This window comes from Rousettus aegyptiacus, unplaced genomic scaffold, assembly GCF_014176215.1.
Source record: "Rousettus aegyptiacus isolate mRouAeg1 unplaced genomic scaffold, mRouAeg1.p scaffold_m13_p_6, whole genome shotgun sequence".
Taxonomy (NCBI): Eukaryota; Metazoa; Chordata; class Mammalia; order Chiroptera; family Pteropodidae; genus Rousettus; species Rousettus aegyptiacus.
The window spans coordinates 42578316-42593634 of record NW_023416309.1 but is presented as its reverse complement, the minus strand read 5'-3'; the positions used below and the strand labels follow the sequence as shown (position 1 = coordinate 42593634).

The window sequence follows — 15319 nt, the reverse complement described above, 5'->3', positions numbered from 1 at the left end:
GTGGGCCTCATCCAATCCACCAAAGGCCTGAATAGAACGAAAAAGCTAAGAAATAATTCTTTTTCTCTGCATGACTGTTTTCAAACTGAGACATTGGTTTCCTGCCTTCAGATTCAGACTCAAACTACAACTACACCGTCAGCAATCCTGGCTTGCCAACTACAGACTGTGGACTTCTCAGCCTCCATAATAGTGTCATCTAATTCCTTACAGTAAATTTTTCTACATATACAGAGACATACATGCATACATGGATACACACACACACACACATATACTGTGTGTGTATATATATTTGTATGTATAAAGAGAGATTTAGTATGAGGGATATATTTATATATATATTGGTTCTATTTCTCTGGAGAGTTCATGCTAATACACTTGAAAATAACTAAGCTATCTCAGTTTTCATTCCCCTAGAAACATACCCTGAATCAAAGACTTGAATTCAAGGAATTTATTTGGGAGGTAATCCCAAGAAACACTGACAGGGGAGTGAGGAAATGAGAGAGGATGGGAAGGCAGCCAATAAAGCAAGCAAGTTAACGCGGTAGGCAACGGGGGCTTAATCCCACTGGAGACTTTGGAAGACAGTGTAGAAAACAAGCCTCAGTGTTACCCCACCCCAAAGGCAAGGGAACTGGGACACTTACCTGCCAACTCCCACTAGTCATTGATAGGTGGCTGCTCCTTACTCCTTGATGGGAATTAATTTCCTGACACTTCCAGCCAGTGCTTTGAGTGATCAAAGCAAGCTCCAGTGTGCAAACAGTCCCGGTGCTGGTGGTGAGAAGTCAGGCTAGCATGCGGAGGAAGGGCAAGGGAGACGGGCTATGGCAGGGTAGCAACAGATGTGCTACACACAGCTGGATGGCCAATCTACCCCACTTCCTGCCTAGGCGGATAATGAGGACAAATGTTCTTAACCAACAGAATAGCCTACTCTGCTAGACCATTTACATGTGTGTTATCTCTAAGCCTCACAACTCTACAAGCTCGGTTTTATCCCCATTTTACAGCCAGTGAAACTGTAGCTCTCAGACCTGTTTAAAATCACTGATGCTTGGGGACCTTGAGAAATCTTCCAGCTAAAAAGTTTGCTTTTAAGCATGAATGACACAGAAAGCAACCCAGTGACATGAGCAACTCTTGTTTCTAAAGACACCTTCCTCTACGCCACCACCTGGAAAACAAGTGTGTTTGCACCATGTTTCATAGTCTCAAAACTCTTCTTGCAGACGAGCACTCCTGGTATGGGTAAATACGTCTGGATATGGCAGTTGGAGCTACTTTTCTAGCCCTGAAACAAAATGTTCAACTCAGTAATTGTTCTCCATTCCCCACTGAGGACACATTTTGAAAAGAAAAAGTTTATTTCTCATACATCAATGTAATCTTTAACCTGACTCTAGTCACCTGGAAGAGAAACTGCTTGAGGTAGGTGAGGTACGGTAGATGTTAAAAAGACTGAGAGTACTGAAACCTCAGGCCTGGAACCTGAAAACAGGTGAGGACAACCCTGACATCCCCTGGGCGCCGACCCTAGGCCTGGAGGTAGCCAGAGGAGGCCAGATCCTTCCTCATCCCAAAGACACTCTTCATTCGGGCAGTTTTAAGTATTTAAGAAAGCATTTCTGTAATTCAACTCAGTAAGTTGCTACTGACTGACCACCACGCATTAGGAAGTGAGGCGCGCGAAAGCAGAAAATGCAGAAGAGATGTGAGAACCAAGCCTGAGCTCCGCTTCTGGCTGAATTTATTTCTAGAGTCTTACTTGGGTCACTAGTGGGTCGAATGGACTGCAGAATGGGTGCGTTTGTATAAAACATCCATTTCCTTTTTTTTTTTCTGCAGGAAAAGGCTAAATGATCGACCCCCGCTCCCAGGACTCAACCGCTTGGCTTTCAGTCAGTTATTCATCTGCGGGTCACCGGACAACCCCTCACGCAATGCACTTGCAGGTGGCTGCTGCTCTTCCCTCCTCTGAGACGATTCCTCACGCAGTGCTCTTTCATTATTGCATTCTACTTGTTTTCACTTCTTTCCCAGGGCAACACTCCCTCTAGTGTCTGTGTAGGGATCTCGGCCTCCATTTTTGGTGCATAGGGCACAGGCAAATAGGGAATTCGAGCCTGTAACTTGATGGATGTGGATCACGACAAAATAGTAATGGGTTTGGCAGGGTGAGAAGTCTGGGAAAGAAGCTGCAGGTATTCTGTAGTAGTTCCAGCCACGGATATTCTCATTTCGCACCAGGCACAAAGCAGAGCTGGGAAATCGAGAGGAGAAGCAAACCCAGAATATCGAGGCCCATCCTATGACCACAGCAAAGATGAGTCTGGGGCACTACAGGCTCTGCTTGACAAGCAGCCCTAGCAGCCCAGTGTTCTCCTACTCTCTTAAAGCTACAAGCTTCACTCACTTCCTTCAAGAAGTCTTCCATGATTTGCTGTGAGGTGTAATCATGGATGCCCAAGCCAAGAGAAGCTATTCTTCTTCATCTTTCTGGGTACCTTTCTCAACCCTTCACTCAACGAAAGTCCTGGGAAAATGTTCAACTTATTAGCTGTGAATTAGTGTAATCTTTAACTTGACTCTAACCATCTGATTCTAACTATTTCTATTGCAAACTCTGAGTGTGAGTTTTGAGGAGCCAGGTCCCCAGCCCTTCGCTTCTCTATTTCATTCACTTTCTCAGCACCGCACAGAAGACAGATATCACAAAGAGTCGTCTGACTGAGGCCATGGGCCATGGGAAGTGGCTGAAATGAGCACCTTGCTGAGAACTCGGTTCCAATCAAGGCTCTGCCATCAGCTCACTAGGAAGTTCCGGGCAACTTTCCTTCCTCTGCTTCAATGTTTCCATTTGAAAATATAAAAATAACAACTAAGCCAACTAAAATATCTGGAGGGCTTACTATAGGTGAGATGTTTCTTTCAAGCACTTTGCTACATGCACCTGATTTAATCTTTACACAGCCTGATGTGAGAGGTACTATTTTTACTGCCCCTTTTTATAGATGAAAAGTTACCCAGGAAAGGGTAACAATTTTCCCAGTGCCACACAGGTATAAAGAGACAGAGGCAGGATTTGAACCCAGGCACCTGGCTCCAGAACCCATGTTCCTAACCATTCGCTATATGGCCTTATTTCATGCTCCCAGTCTACGTCTGTTCCTAATAAATCCTGAAAAGGACTGCATTCATGATAAGAACACTCCACAAGAATAAACACACATAAGTAAAACCATCATACCCAGGCTTAATCATCCCAATCTACAACCTAAGAGGATTCTCGAGTACTCTATATAGCTCTATTTCCAGCATTTCCCCTAAACTACATTCTCGTCCAGTGTGTGCCAAGTAACAGGCCCCTTACTTAGCAGTGTGCACAGTCTTACTGACCAACAGCTCTGAATGCTGGCTCCACTGTGCGCCAGGTCCCTCTCATCTCAACCCAGTAGGGATCCTCTCCACTGCTCTCCAGCTCTTTGTGCAGTCATGAGGTTCTTAGACTCCATTACCGTTTTCTTTTTTTTTTTTTTTTTTTGAAATTTACTATAGCACATTTATTAGTGTACTATAAAAGAAAAAAAAAAAGCCAGCATTTCCATAAATAATTAAACCCAAACTACATTGATTATAATAAATGAGCAAAATGTTCCCGATGATGCAACCAGGTTTGATTCACTTACTAATTTAAATAATGAGGTGACTCACAAGAGGCCCCCATTAACAATGCTTAGGAAGATACAGATTGTCCAACATTAATGAGCTTGGTATTTATTGCCTGCAGCCACAGCAGTGGGTGGGCCAGAGTGGGTGGGTAGCATGGCCTTAGGACTCAGCCCTGGAACAGAAGGTAGAATCTATTCCCCAGCCTCTCTGGCTAGCCTCATGTACATATACTCATCTTAGGCCTCAGTCTATCCTACCTATAAAATCCTATCTCACCTGTGTGAAAATACATAAATACTCTTCTAAAAAAAATGGTCTGTAAACCCAAGGAGAAAGGGAAAAACTGGAGTGAGAAAAGGACAGCTATACGGAGAGGAACAGGAAGGACTCCAGGCTGCTGGATGCCACGTTTCTGTCTGAGTCTCAAATCCCTCATCTCTGTGCTGAGGGATTTGACGGAGACAATTTCCAAGTGCACGTCCCGCCCTGACATTCTGTGAGTCTAAGATGCCTGTAGTATTTCCCACAGTGATCCTTTCTCCTCTGAGCTCATAGCCTGAAACAATAGCTTGACAATTAACCACACATCTCCCTGTGGCCATCTGTCTTGTTGTCATGAGCTATTTAACTTTACAGAAGAGCAGTATCATATTATCCAAAGCATACTGGAAGAACCTGAGGCAAACGCTGCCTGATCTTTGTCTTCTCCTTCAAATTCCTACCAGTCCCACAGTGCCCAGAACGTTGTCACAGAGGAAACACATAGCAAAGGGTTGACTATCTTATGTGAGTCCCTCGATCTCTGGAGTATATAAAGAAGAAGCCAGGATTGCTAACTGGTCCCTATTTCTATATTCCTAAGTGGGGTAGGAATGCCTCTAAACCTTATGTTAAAATTTATATATGAAATAATAAACCAGGTGTATAAACTCAATGCTATTAAGAGACCGTATTAGCTTGTCCTTCCCCAGCAGCTAGGGCACTGTCCACTGCCCAGGGTCAGCTCAGCAGGCTGTGCCAAGCGCTGTGCCACAGCCATGGGGCACACATAAGAAGAACAGGACTCATGCTTGCTGTTTTATTTATTTCCTCCCTCACCCTCAAAACACTCACAAAATACTAGATTAAAATAACTAAGTACTGAACTAAATATGATGGAATGTGTGGTACAATCTATAAATTGTATAGGCACTTAAGAAAAAGAGAAATAAATGCTTCCGAGGACAGTCTCATGGAGGGGCGGTGTTTGAATTTTGAACTGAGTTGTACATAATGGGTGCACCTCAATAGAAAGAGAAGCGGAAGAGAGCTCAAGAGCCAAGGCTTGGAGACAAGAAGGAGCTTGGGATGACAAAGGGGCTACCTGGCTACAGTGAAGAAGCCAGCCAGGAAAGAGAGTCAAATACAAAGCTGGAGAAGGAGACCCAGGCCACACACACAGTGAAGGGCCTTGAATGCCAAGCTAATGGACTTTGGATTTAAATATAAGATGCTAAAGGTTCTCAAGCTAGAATGTAGACGTCCCGCTTGAAATACTCCTGGTTATAGCAGCTATCACCTTATGAACGACCTGAGAAAGAAATCGTCAATATCCCAAAGGATAAGAATGTCTAATTCCTTTGTAGCCTCTGCTAGACGAGACTTGGGACTGTCACTCATTTACCCACCTGGTCGAACATGATCGGTACCATGTAAGGCAGAACTCTCTCATTTCTACTCACTGCCAACAAAGTCAGAGCACCATCAGACCCTGAGTCACCCGCCAGTTCAAAGAGGGACAGGCATGGTCAGCCAAATCCTTTTCATCCCACAGTACCAGTTCTCATGACCCAAAGTGACTCACCAGGCACTACTAGCATTCTCTGTTTTCTGCTTCCTCTTCCAAGGGTCTTTTTCCTCCCAAACTTATTGAAAATCATCCTTTGACATTTCCTCCCCATGAGGGAAATGTCTCAAGCCAGCCAAGAGGCCACAGGAAGCAAGAGATCAACAGGTGAGTCAAAGCAGGAGGCCTGGGGTATAACTTCGCCTTGGATAAAGCCCTTGCCTCAGACACATCTTCCTGTCTCAGCCTGTCTGGCTTTGCTGAACCTCCCTGCTCCTTCTTGGGTGACTCAGGGCCCACGGGTCATCCAGTTCCTAAATTCCCCAAGTTACAATAATAGATTTACACAGCCCAAGGGAAAAGCAGTTCTCCCTTCTGCCCCCCTGAGCCTTCTTGCCACCGTAAGCACAATCCCCTTTTCCTTAAATCCAACATGATTGGAGAAGCCACTTCCTGACCTTCCTTCTTTGTCCACTCCAGAGCAGCTCCAACCGCTGCCTTTCTGCAATTATTAAATCAGGCCTCCTAATTAAGGAGTTTACAACTTCTGCTCACCTTGGAAATCACTGCAGGATGTGAGAAGCAAATCACACCCTATAACCCGGCCATCAGAGGAGGCTCAGAACAGACAAATAGCCTGTGTCTGCCCCTCTGGCATCCCTTCCTCCAAGCTCACAGTGACCAGGAGCAATTAGTGCTGTTCTGCATTTCTCAGCTACATCTCAACTGAGATGGCTCCTCTTGTAATATTAATTAAAAACAGATTCTTTTTGGCAAACCCCCGAAGAATGACTTCTGTGGCAGGCTTCTTTATTAAGCCTCGGAGAAGGCAAAATGCATTAAGATATTGTGACACAGGGACTGTGAGCAAAGATGATGAAAGCTAGACAATTCAGCCAAAAGCTATTTGAAAAATATGTTTGGGAGCCACAATCAGATGCTCCAGTGAGTGAAATACAATTAATCTGATCAAATCTGTCACTATTTTGCACATTGGGAGTAAATATTTTAGAACACAGTTCAGCTGAATTAGTTAAGGGTATGAAACCTTGCCTGGGAAAACCTGTGTCCTACTTCCTACCATGCTCAGGGAAGAGAGATCTGGTAGGTCTCTGGAATTATCAGCATCTCCCCGTTTCTCTTCATTAAGGGCCATTGTTAGGCACAGTAGCTGAAAACTATAGGGCAAGTCATTGCAACCACACGCATTGCAGGGGCAGCAGCCTGCAAATTGCTGAGCTGCTGGAAAGAAATGGGGAGCCATCTCAGGAAGATGCAGCACTTTCACCTCAACACCATGAATGGGGGGGTCCCTGTCTGGGTTATTCTGAGGAAGAGGGGGCACAGAAAGTGGGCCGCTGCCTTAACAACTTACCGCTCTCCCGGGCCACTGGCCAACTCAGAGCAACCAGGGAGGGATCTTCCTTCAGTTGAAGGAGAAATGCAGAATGATGTGTCGTTCTGTTCCCCTGCCAGCCACAGGGATCGGGCACCCTCTGGGTGTTCGTGAAACATCCTCTACCCCATTAATCGCCAGGATCCCAGATAGAGAGGACAAGAGAGGAAGAATGGGAAATCACTCCTCCAGAGTAGAGGCTCCAAGCCCAAGTCCACTCACCTCTCCCCCAGAATACCCGGCAAGGCAAGAACGGTCGGAAGAGGACCCAGACCCATCACCTCCTGACACCTTAAGGCTCGAGCCTGCTGGGCACCTCCTCCTTTGCTCCCCAAGCCACTCCTGGGACCAAAGTGAATATGTGATCCAAGTCTGACATGAGAATCTCCTTCTGCCCCTGAACCCCTGGGCACATGCTGGACACATGAGGTGGGGTAGAGGTGCTTCTCTTGCATGTCCACCTCTACATGCCTGACTGCAAATTTTCAGAGATTTCGATTTCTGGTTATACAGGGTGACTGAAAACTCTCCTCCAAAAGGAACTCATGTAAAGCTGTGAGGCCCACCACAGGCACTTTGAAGAAGAGCAGGAACCCCCACATCATGTTACTTAACCTGGTGGCCTTCCGAGAGTATAAAATTTTTAATACTTGTTAAGTCAGAAGAGAAGATGGAATTCTCTTTTCATGTCAAAAGAGCCTAATGCTGAGACCCATGTTCTCTGCCTTGGGGGCAGCTCTCTCCACTTTGAAATCCATGATGAAGGGACTTTTCAGAAGGTTCATCATCCCCATCACTCTTGTCTGGCTTTTATTTAGAGCACCTTCTTTTGCTGCCCTCAGGACAAGGGGAGGGGAGAAAGAAACCAAATGGGGAATGCAGTGAAGGTTGGTTTCCCCATTACTTCCCTGGGGGTTGTTTCCTTAAAGTCTCTTGAAGACAGAGTCACGTTAAGATGTTTCCCCATCTTCCCTCAAACCAACGTGGGCCTGGTTCTCGGCAGTCTTTCTTGTCAGTATTGCATGCAAAGTGTGGTCAAAAGAGGCAGGTCCAGCCCAGGAGCTAAAGAGCAATCCCTCTCTGGACCAGAGGAAGAGACGGAAGGGGTCTTTGCACCCACCTGTTCTGCCTTGTCCTTTGCTTGGACAGTAAGACTGGCCACCAGCACAACCCCAAACCCCTACGGGGCTGTCCATAGACTGTCCAAATTTCATCAGAGTTACTAAGGATTCCAAGGTCAGCTGGTCCACTCCTCAGGCCCTTTTGGTCATCTTTTAACTGAAGACCCATCTCCCAAGAAAACATTGGGCTAGACTTGCCCTCTCACTTCCTCTGCTGTACAACTGCATGGAAGATGGGCAGAGAAAGCCACGCTCATTTAAATACTATTCGCAAAAAGCATTCTCCAAAGTCTCATCTTCGGGGGCTTTGTCAACAACAAGGCTCCTTAAAATAAAAGCAGAGATGTGAAAAAACTCTTTAGGCACAGTGAGTTTACATTGTCTAAATGTGGCAGTAATAAAGTCACAGATATATGAGGACATCACCTCCTCCTTCTGGACACATTTACTTCAACACATCCGGTCCATCCTCCTCATGGAGTAAGGACACACACCCCACATACCACACACACGCACACACACCCCACATACTACACAAACCACACACACAGTCCTCCGGGAACTTGCAAGCCTTAAATCACCCATCCCTGCAAAGGCACGCCTTGCCTACTACCCATGCCCAGAGCCGGCCACTCCTAAGCTACAGGAGTCTTCACGAGAGGCAGATGAAGCAGCCACAGGGCTGGCTGCCAAGGAGCTGGACGGCACAAGCCCTTCCCACCCAATGCTCGTTACCGGGCTGGGCTGTCCGCGCTGTGTCATTAAAAACCAGGGAACCTGTACTCAGGATAGCTGATGTGCTGCGCTCTGCAGACTCCTAGCTTTCCTGTTATTCACTACTCACCCCTGTGACAACCCGAGGTCTCGTTAAATAAGGCGAAAATTTCCCAGGGAAATATTTCATGTCGGTCATGAAGAGACATACAAAAAGGGAGGAGAGCGGGGCTTTCTCACCCTACGAGTTCCCCAAAGCTGCCTGCGCAGACAGCCATCATCTTCCTGCCCAATGCCAGGTTCCCATCTGATCCGAAAAGCCAGAGAAGAGAAAAGGAAGGATTTTTGTGAAACTGGCCGAAGTGAGGGTGGTGGAAGCGGCGCGGGGGGGAGGGGAGGCGTGTAAATCGCGGGAGGCGGCCCCCCTCCACCTTGAGAGCCCATTCCCGTGCTGTTCCTAGGCTTGAGTGCACAGCCCTGGGGGCCGGTAAGGTGGGGTGGGAAAGGACCCCTCCGAGGCGGCTCTGCGGGCTGCGGTGGCTTCCGAGGCAGACGGTGCTCAGAGCGCAGCGCCAGAACGAGTTTGAGGAACCAGTGGGAATGGACTCAAGGGTGCCACCTCTCGGTACAGCTGCTTCAGGGGGAACCTGGCCATGGAGTGGAAGGGGTGGAGAGGTTCACCCAAAGCACAAGGACCCAACTCCACTCCGGGAGCCGATCGCCGTGCCGGACGCAACCGCCGAGGCGAGGTTTTTGCTCAGCGACTTGTGTGTGCTCGTGCACGCGAGAAGGCGAAGGATGCGAAATGAGTGCCGAATCTCACTTGACGCTTTAAACTTTTTTAATTGTCTCTCCTGTAGCTTTCCAAAGCAGCCACTTGGGTTTTGTCGGGGAAATCAGTGTTACCTGGAGGCCAGGCTTGGGACATCTTGGCCCAGCCTCTTTCTGGGGGTGGGAGAAAGTGCACCTGGGGCAGAGAGTTGCGACCCTAAGGCGGGCAGGAGTAGAGAGTCCCAGTGGCCTCATCTCCCAGGTTTCCTTCCACGTGATTGGAGGGGAGAACGGGGAAGTCCAGACAGTCGCAGGAATCTGTCAGTCAGTCCAGCAGCTGCCGCTCCAAATCACTCAGTGTCCTCACCCAGAAATTTAAGCGCCCAACAGGAAAACTGACTCTCCAAGCCGCGAGGACCAGAAAAAGTAACCACAGATCCCTTCCCTTGCTCATCTTTAAGTCTCCTTCTTCCCCCTTTCTCCTCCCAGCCAGCCCCAATCCTAGGGTCTCCAGTAAACAAATGCACACACAATCCGACAACAAACTCCTATAACCTGTTGGGGGCGTGGGGGAAGCCGGATGAACCTGTTCTAAAAGTCATCCATCCCCCTCCATCCCGCCTGGACCCTCGAGCAACTATCGGTTCCTCCTTCCCGCCCTCCGCTCTGCTTGCCGCTGGGATACAGTGAGGTGCCCTGCCCGCCGGGTGAGTACTCACGCTGCTGTTGTGTCCGGACCAGTGCACCATGGCTTGGTTGTGGGCCGAGTCCCCAGTCAGCGCAAAAGAGGTGCTGGGCAGCCGGAGCTCCTCGGTCGCCGCCCCTCCGGCCCGCGGTGCCTTCACCTCCTCCTGGAAACCCTTGGACAGAGGGCGGCTTCCTTTGGAACCGTCAGCCAACGCAGTGGCCCGGGCATCCCCGAGTTCCAGGACACTGGGGGGCTGTTCCCGGCGACTCCTCCTCGCACTGCCAGGTTTGCCAGGGGCCGGGAAGCCCTGGCTCCACCGCGCACCTGCCAACGACGGCCCCCCGGCTTCTCCCCGCTTCTTTGCACCTCTGCCGCTGCCTGGCTGGGGCAGTGGCTCTGGTCCGGGCCGGTGCCCCAGTGTGGCGCCTCTCCGTGCAGTCACCAGCTCCTCCGGCCACTGGCTTGCCACTGCCCGCGGCAAAAGAGGAAGCAGCGCCCTCCGCGAAGCCGGGCCCGAAGAGCCCCCAGGCCCGCCTGTCGTGCTCCAAGTGATCTCGGCGCCGGCCAGGACCCACGTCGACAGGAGCAGGAGCCCTGTCCGGGCGAGGGGCGCCCCAGGCCAGCCTGCGGGGCGCTCCGTGCGCGCCACCTCCATCCCGCTGCGGCTGCCGCGGCTCGGGCTGCCGAGTGTGTGGCGCCTGCCGAGGTGCTGGTCCGGCGTGGGGGGTGTGCGCGTGCCAGCTAGCAAGCAAGCGAGTGTGTGTCGGGGGAGTGGGGAGGGGGTGACTAGGAAGGAGACGGCTCAGGCTGGCGCGCCTCGCGGGTCCTCTCCGCGCTTCCCTCCTCGCTCTCGCTCACTCGCTCTCTTGTCCAGAGGGTGATTCCAAGACCAAGAAAAAAATAAATGCCCGTTCAGTGCTTTTTTTTTTTTCTTAAAATAAGATTTCCCAAAATCTTCCCTACCGAGCTCCAATAGGAATTTGGTAAAAAGGAGTGTTCAAAGGTAATGAGATGGAAAAAAAAAAAAAAAAAACCTCTTTTAAATTATAAAAAAGAAAGCCAGACCCCAATCCAGAGTCCCCCTGAAATCCAGCCTCCAACTGGCTCCTGGTGAAGAGTTGGGAATCGCTTCTCGCCGCGCATTTAGGGGTTACTCTTCGGGCCTGTTGTAAAGGGTGGGAGATGGTGCGAGGGGAGGGGGCGTTTCAAGGGAGGAGGAGGAGGAGGAGGAAAGTGTTTTCAGCGCCAACTGTTCTGGTTCGGAGAGCAAGGGGGAGCCCGGAGCCTTCGCGTGGGGACGCGACTCACGGAAGCTGAGCGCGGGATGGACCCAGACTCCACTCCCGACTCCCTGGCCTGAAGCTCCCACTGCCACCCCCCTCATGGCCGGAGTCCCCGCCTAGTGCGAGGGAGAGGGGAGTATGTGCGTGCGCGTGCGCGTGCGCGCCGGCAGGCAGCGCGAGACGAGGGGTGCGCCTGGGGCTGGCGGGCGAGCTCCGCCGAGCCAGGGTACCTGGCTGAGTGCGGGCAGTAGCTGAGAGGAAAGGGGCGCGCAGGCCCGTGTATGCATGCCCATTTGCACACGTATGTGTACATGTTAGTATGAGTGATTGGGTGTGGGTGGGGAGGGGTGTGCGCGGGCCGTGTGCACGCGCGGATCACGCACGGGCTGTTTGCATTTTCGTGAGCCTCTGAGTCGTCAGAACCGTAATATTGAGAGCTAGGCAGGCGGCTCAGGACATCTCCCTTCTCCTGGCGCACTGCACTCCCATGGTCTCCCACCTCCCGCGGATGTAAGCTAGTGTTCCTTAAGCGTACTGGAAGTGGAGGGGAGAGAACTGAGAGGTTCTGGCGGAAGGGTGAGGGGCTTGCCGGGTGAGGAGCTTGCCAGCTGATTCATGGGCACTTATCCTCGGACCCCCGGCGGGAGCTGGGGAGAGACAGCAGTCGACCGTTTGTGCCCACCAGGAGCGTCGTGCCCACCAGGAGCGTCCCGCCCCCGTCTTCCCTCCTGGGAAGGAAGAGATCGCGCACTCGCTCTGCCTAGATTCATTTCTGAGCGAGCTCAGTTGTTCTTTCAAAGTGTCAGCTGCCGGTTAGAGCACAGGTGGGCCTATCAGAAGCCCTTGCATCCCACTGCAGAAGTGCAGCCGGGGCGCAAGGGACCGAGCCCAGTCTGAGACCCTTCGAGCCCTGTAGGAAGAGGGAGACTCCGGGTGGGCTGGAGAGAGAGGGAAGGTAACCCGAAGACAACCTCGACCTCTAGATGTAGTTTACAGGTCCCAGGACATGTAGTTCAGCCCCCTGCCTCCAAGAACCTCCCAGGATTTCTGTGGGTTGAAAAGGCAGAGAGATGCGCGCAGAGCGGGAGGAGTTATAAAGAACGGATCAGGATTTAGGGAGGGGGCTTGGAAAGCATGATGGCCTCCAGGCCCTTCCCTTCCTCTTGGCCGGGTGGTGAGGCAGATGGGAGGGGAGAAAGATGAGCAAAGTAAAAGAAGGAAATGGAGGGGAAGCTAGAGAAAGGGAGGGGGGGAAGAATGGAGAGATGGCGAAGTGGAGGATGGAAGGCGAGATAACGGAAGGAAAAGGGAAAGAAAATAAGAGACCCTAAAGAGCGCCAGGGGAGGGCCGAGAAGAGGAGGAGGCAGAGGGAGGCGCTTGGGAATCTGAGCTGGCTGAGGGAGGGCGACGACCAGCAGTTCCTGGGAGCCCTCACCCTAGCCAACTAGCTTTTCCATCCAGAGATAAATGGAAATTGGGAACCGAGGAAGCTGGACCGAGCAACCAAACTGCGGGTGATGGGCCGCCCCAAGAAAAGTTCAGTTCCAGAGGCTAAGGTGGTCGCAGGATGGGGAGCAGGATAGGAGGCGGCCATCTGCGGGTTCGCAGCGCCCCTTTCGGGGAAGGCCTTGCACTGCAGCTTAGGGGTTCGGGGAAAGCTTCAGAGGCTTGAGCTCTGGTGGTGGACAGCACAATATAAATAAGGTATCTGGACTGTCAAGCAAACATCCCGGACTGGAGGGTGCGACATCCCAAACCCTCGACCCTCAGAAGAAGTGCCCTGGTCACTCCCCTAAAGCTTTCTGCAGTCACCCCATGGAGGGCAGTCATTCTCAAGGGCAAGGCTGAGGTCTCCCCTCATTCTCCCCCATCTGAAGGAAGCCCTATCTGGATGGAACCCCGTGGAATGGTCGCATCCTGGGCTTGCGGAGATGTCGCTATTATATATTAGGTGGAAATAGATGAAAGACTCCCACAGGCGCAACGTTTTCACATCTCTCCTGCACCAACTTATCCTCTGGTCCTTGCTCCATCAGTTATGACCTCCTCCTTCTGTCTTTAGTCTCTTCCTCTTTCACCCTTTGCCTAACAATCCCTACCCTCAGCCCCGTGCTGTCCTCCCTCCCTAGTCACCTGGTCCCCACCAACCTTCCCCAGTGCCCAAACCTGTTCAAAAAGTTCTCCCCTTATACCTGCAGTCTTCCCTTTCTAACCAGCCACTCTCTCCTGGACTTCCTGCAATCTGCCATTTGCCTTCAAATGATTCATCAAAGCCCTACCACCAACAAGCACCACCTGGTGACTTCCAGAGACAGCCCCTCAATAGCCTCTGCTTCCTGCACTCGTAAACACGTTCCGTGTGGAAAGATCTCCCTTGGTCTACAAAGTACCATGCATGACTCGTGGCTATTGTTTCAGACAATACAGCTCCACATTATTGGCAGAACTATTCTCTTAAAACATAAGGAAGATTATGTCATGGATTCCCCTCCTCAAAATTCTCCATGACCAACCACTGCCTACAAAGTCCAACCTTCTCACAATGGTATGCAAGGCTCCATGCACTGCCTCACCTCCATGCACGTTTTCACTGCATTCCTGAAGCCTGTAATCTTCCCTCTGTCACAATTTCCATCATGGTCTATTTTAAATGACAGCTCTTCCATGAAGCCTGCACCCACTATCCCTCAGTACCTGACACTGTGTCCATTATCATCACCCCCAACCTCATCATCACCATCATCATCAAATGTTTTGTCTGCCTGCTGTAAGATGGGAGCCGTACAATATCTGCTGGGAATTTAAAAGAGGGCTAAAGCTGGATCGTGCTACCTCCTCGCTTGCTGGAATAATGCCTACTTCAGCTGGGAATGGTAAGTTGATAGCCCGGCTTAGCCCTTATCCAGTCCCAGTGGGGAAAGCAAAGGCCCTGGCTGAGAATGCATTTTCCCGCTGTTTTTGTCCCTGTTACAAACACCTGGAGAAAGCAAACTCTATGCTATATGTTATCCATGAAATTACACCGAATGTCACCCTAATATGACTCCTTCCAGGGTTTTTTTTTAACCACCACAATGAAATAACACTTAGGGGAAATGTTTTTCTCTGTGGCACCACACCCACCACCACCACCACCACCACCACCACCACCACCACCACCACCACACTTGGACAACTCCTCACTAATCTGGTAGATACCTTCCCATCGGCACAGTAGTGTTCCAATTATGCCTGTTTCTCATATTTAATAACACGTTCAGCATTCCTTACATGAGGATCTAAAGACAAATTCCTCATAAAACTTATAGCCAGGAAAAAGTAGGGTTCTCTTGTGAAACTGTCAACCTTTTTTAAAAGTGTTTTTAAAGTTCGCTTTGTTTTCCTCTTTTCTCGAAGGTCAAGCTGAGTACAAGGTTTATTTGTTCTAATGGTCTTCAGAACAAGATCTTTATCCTCTACTCCCCTTTTATTAAATATTGTGTTTCTTATTGTTTGATACTCTTTGGTCTTACTATATCTGTGCATTGTTGATAAGCTACTTCACACTCTTTTTAGAACTAAATAGGAAATTAATTGATTAACATCAAAACAACAGTGCACATTGTAACCCTCTAAATTATTAAAAAATAAAACCTGACATGCAAATGAAAGCAGTCACAGAACCACTGAAATCAGGACCTCTTACTACTGTGTGTCAATAAAGGCAAGAAGTGTCCATTCTACCCCGTGCCATATCCTCAGGACCTGGTCCAATCTCTGGTACAACACTCTAATAAAAATGCAATAAGAGATCAAACAAATGAATGTAAATAATAATACTTCTGCTGCAACTACTAGTCATC

General features: G+C 49.9%; 1 protein-coding gene across 3 annotated transcripts in view; it reads right to left on the bottom strand.

The window, feature by feature from the left end:
• Nucleotides 1–11556, bottom strand: part of SORCS3 (sortilin related VPS10 domain containing receptor 3) — a 513788-nt gene extending 502232 nt beyond the window's left edge. The window contains exon 1 of one of the 3 annotated variants that reach the window (XM_016144038.2): nt 10225–11556. In XM_016144038.2, the coding sequence (XP_015999524.2) occupies nt 10225–10848 (624 nt within the window). In that variant the 5' untranslated portion in view covers nt 10849–11556. Of the gene's footprint in view, nt 1–653 lie in introns of all 3 variants that reach the window. The other 2 variants (XM_036222121.1, XM_036222120.1) reach the window with 2 other exon arrangements.
• Between the last annotated feature and the right edge of the window lie 3763 nt (nt 11557–15319).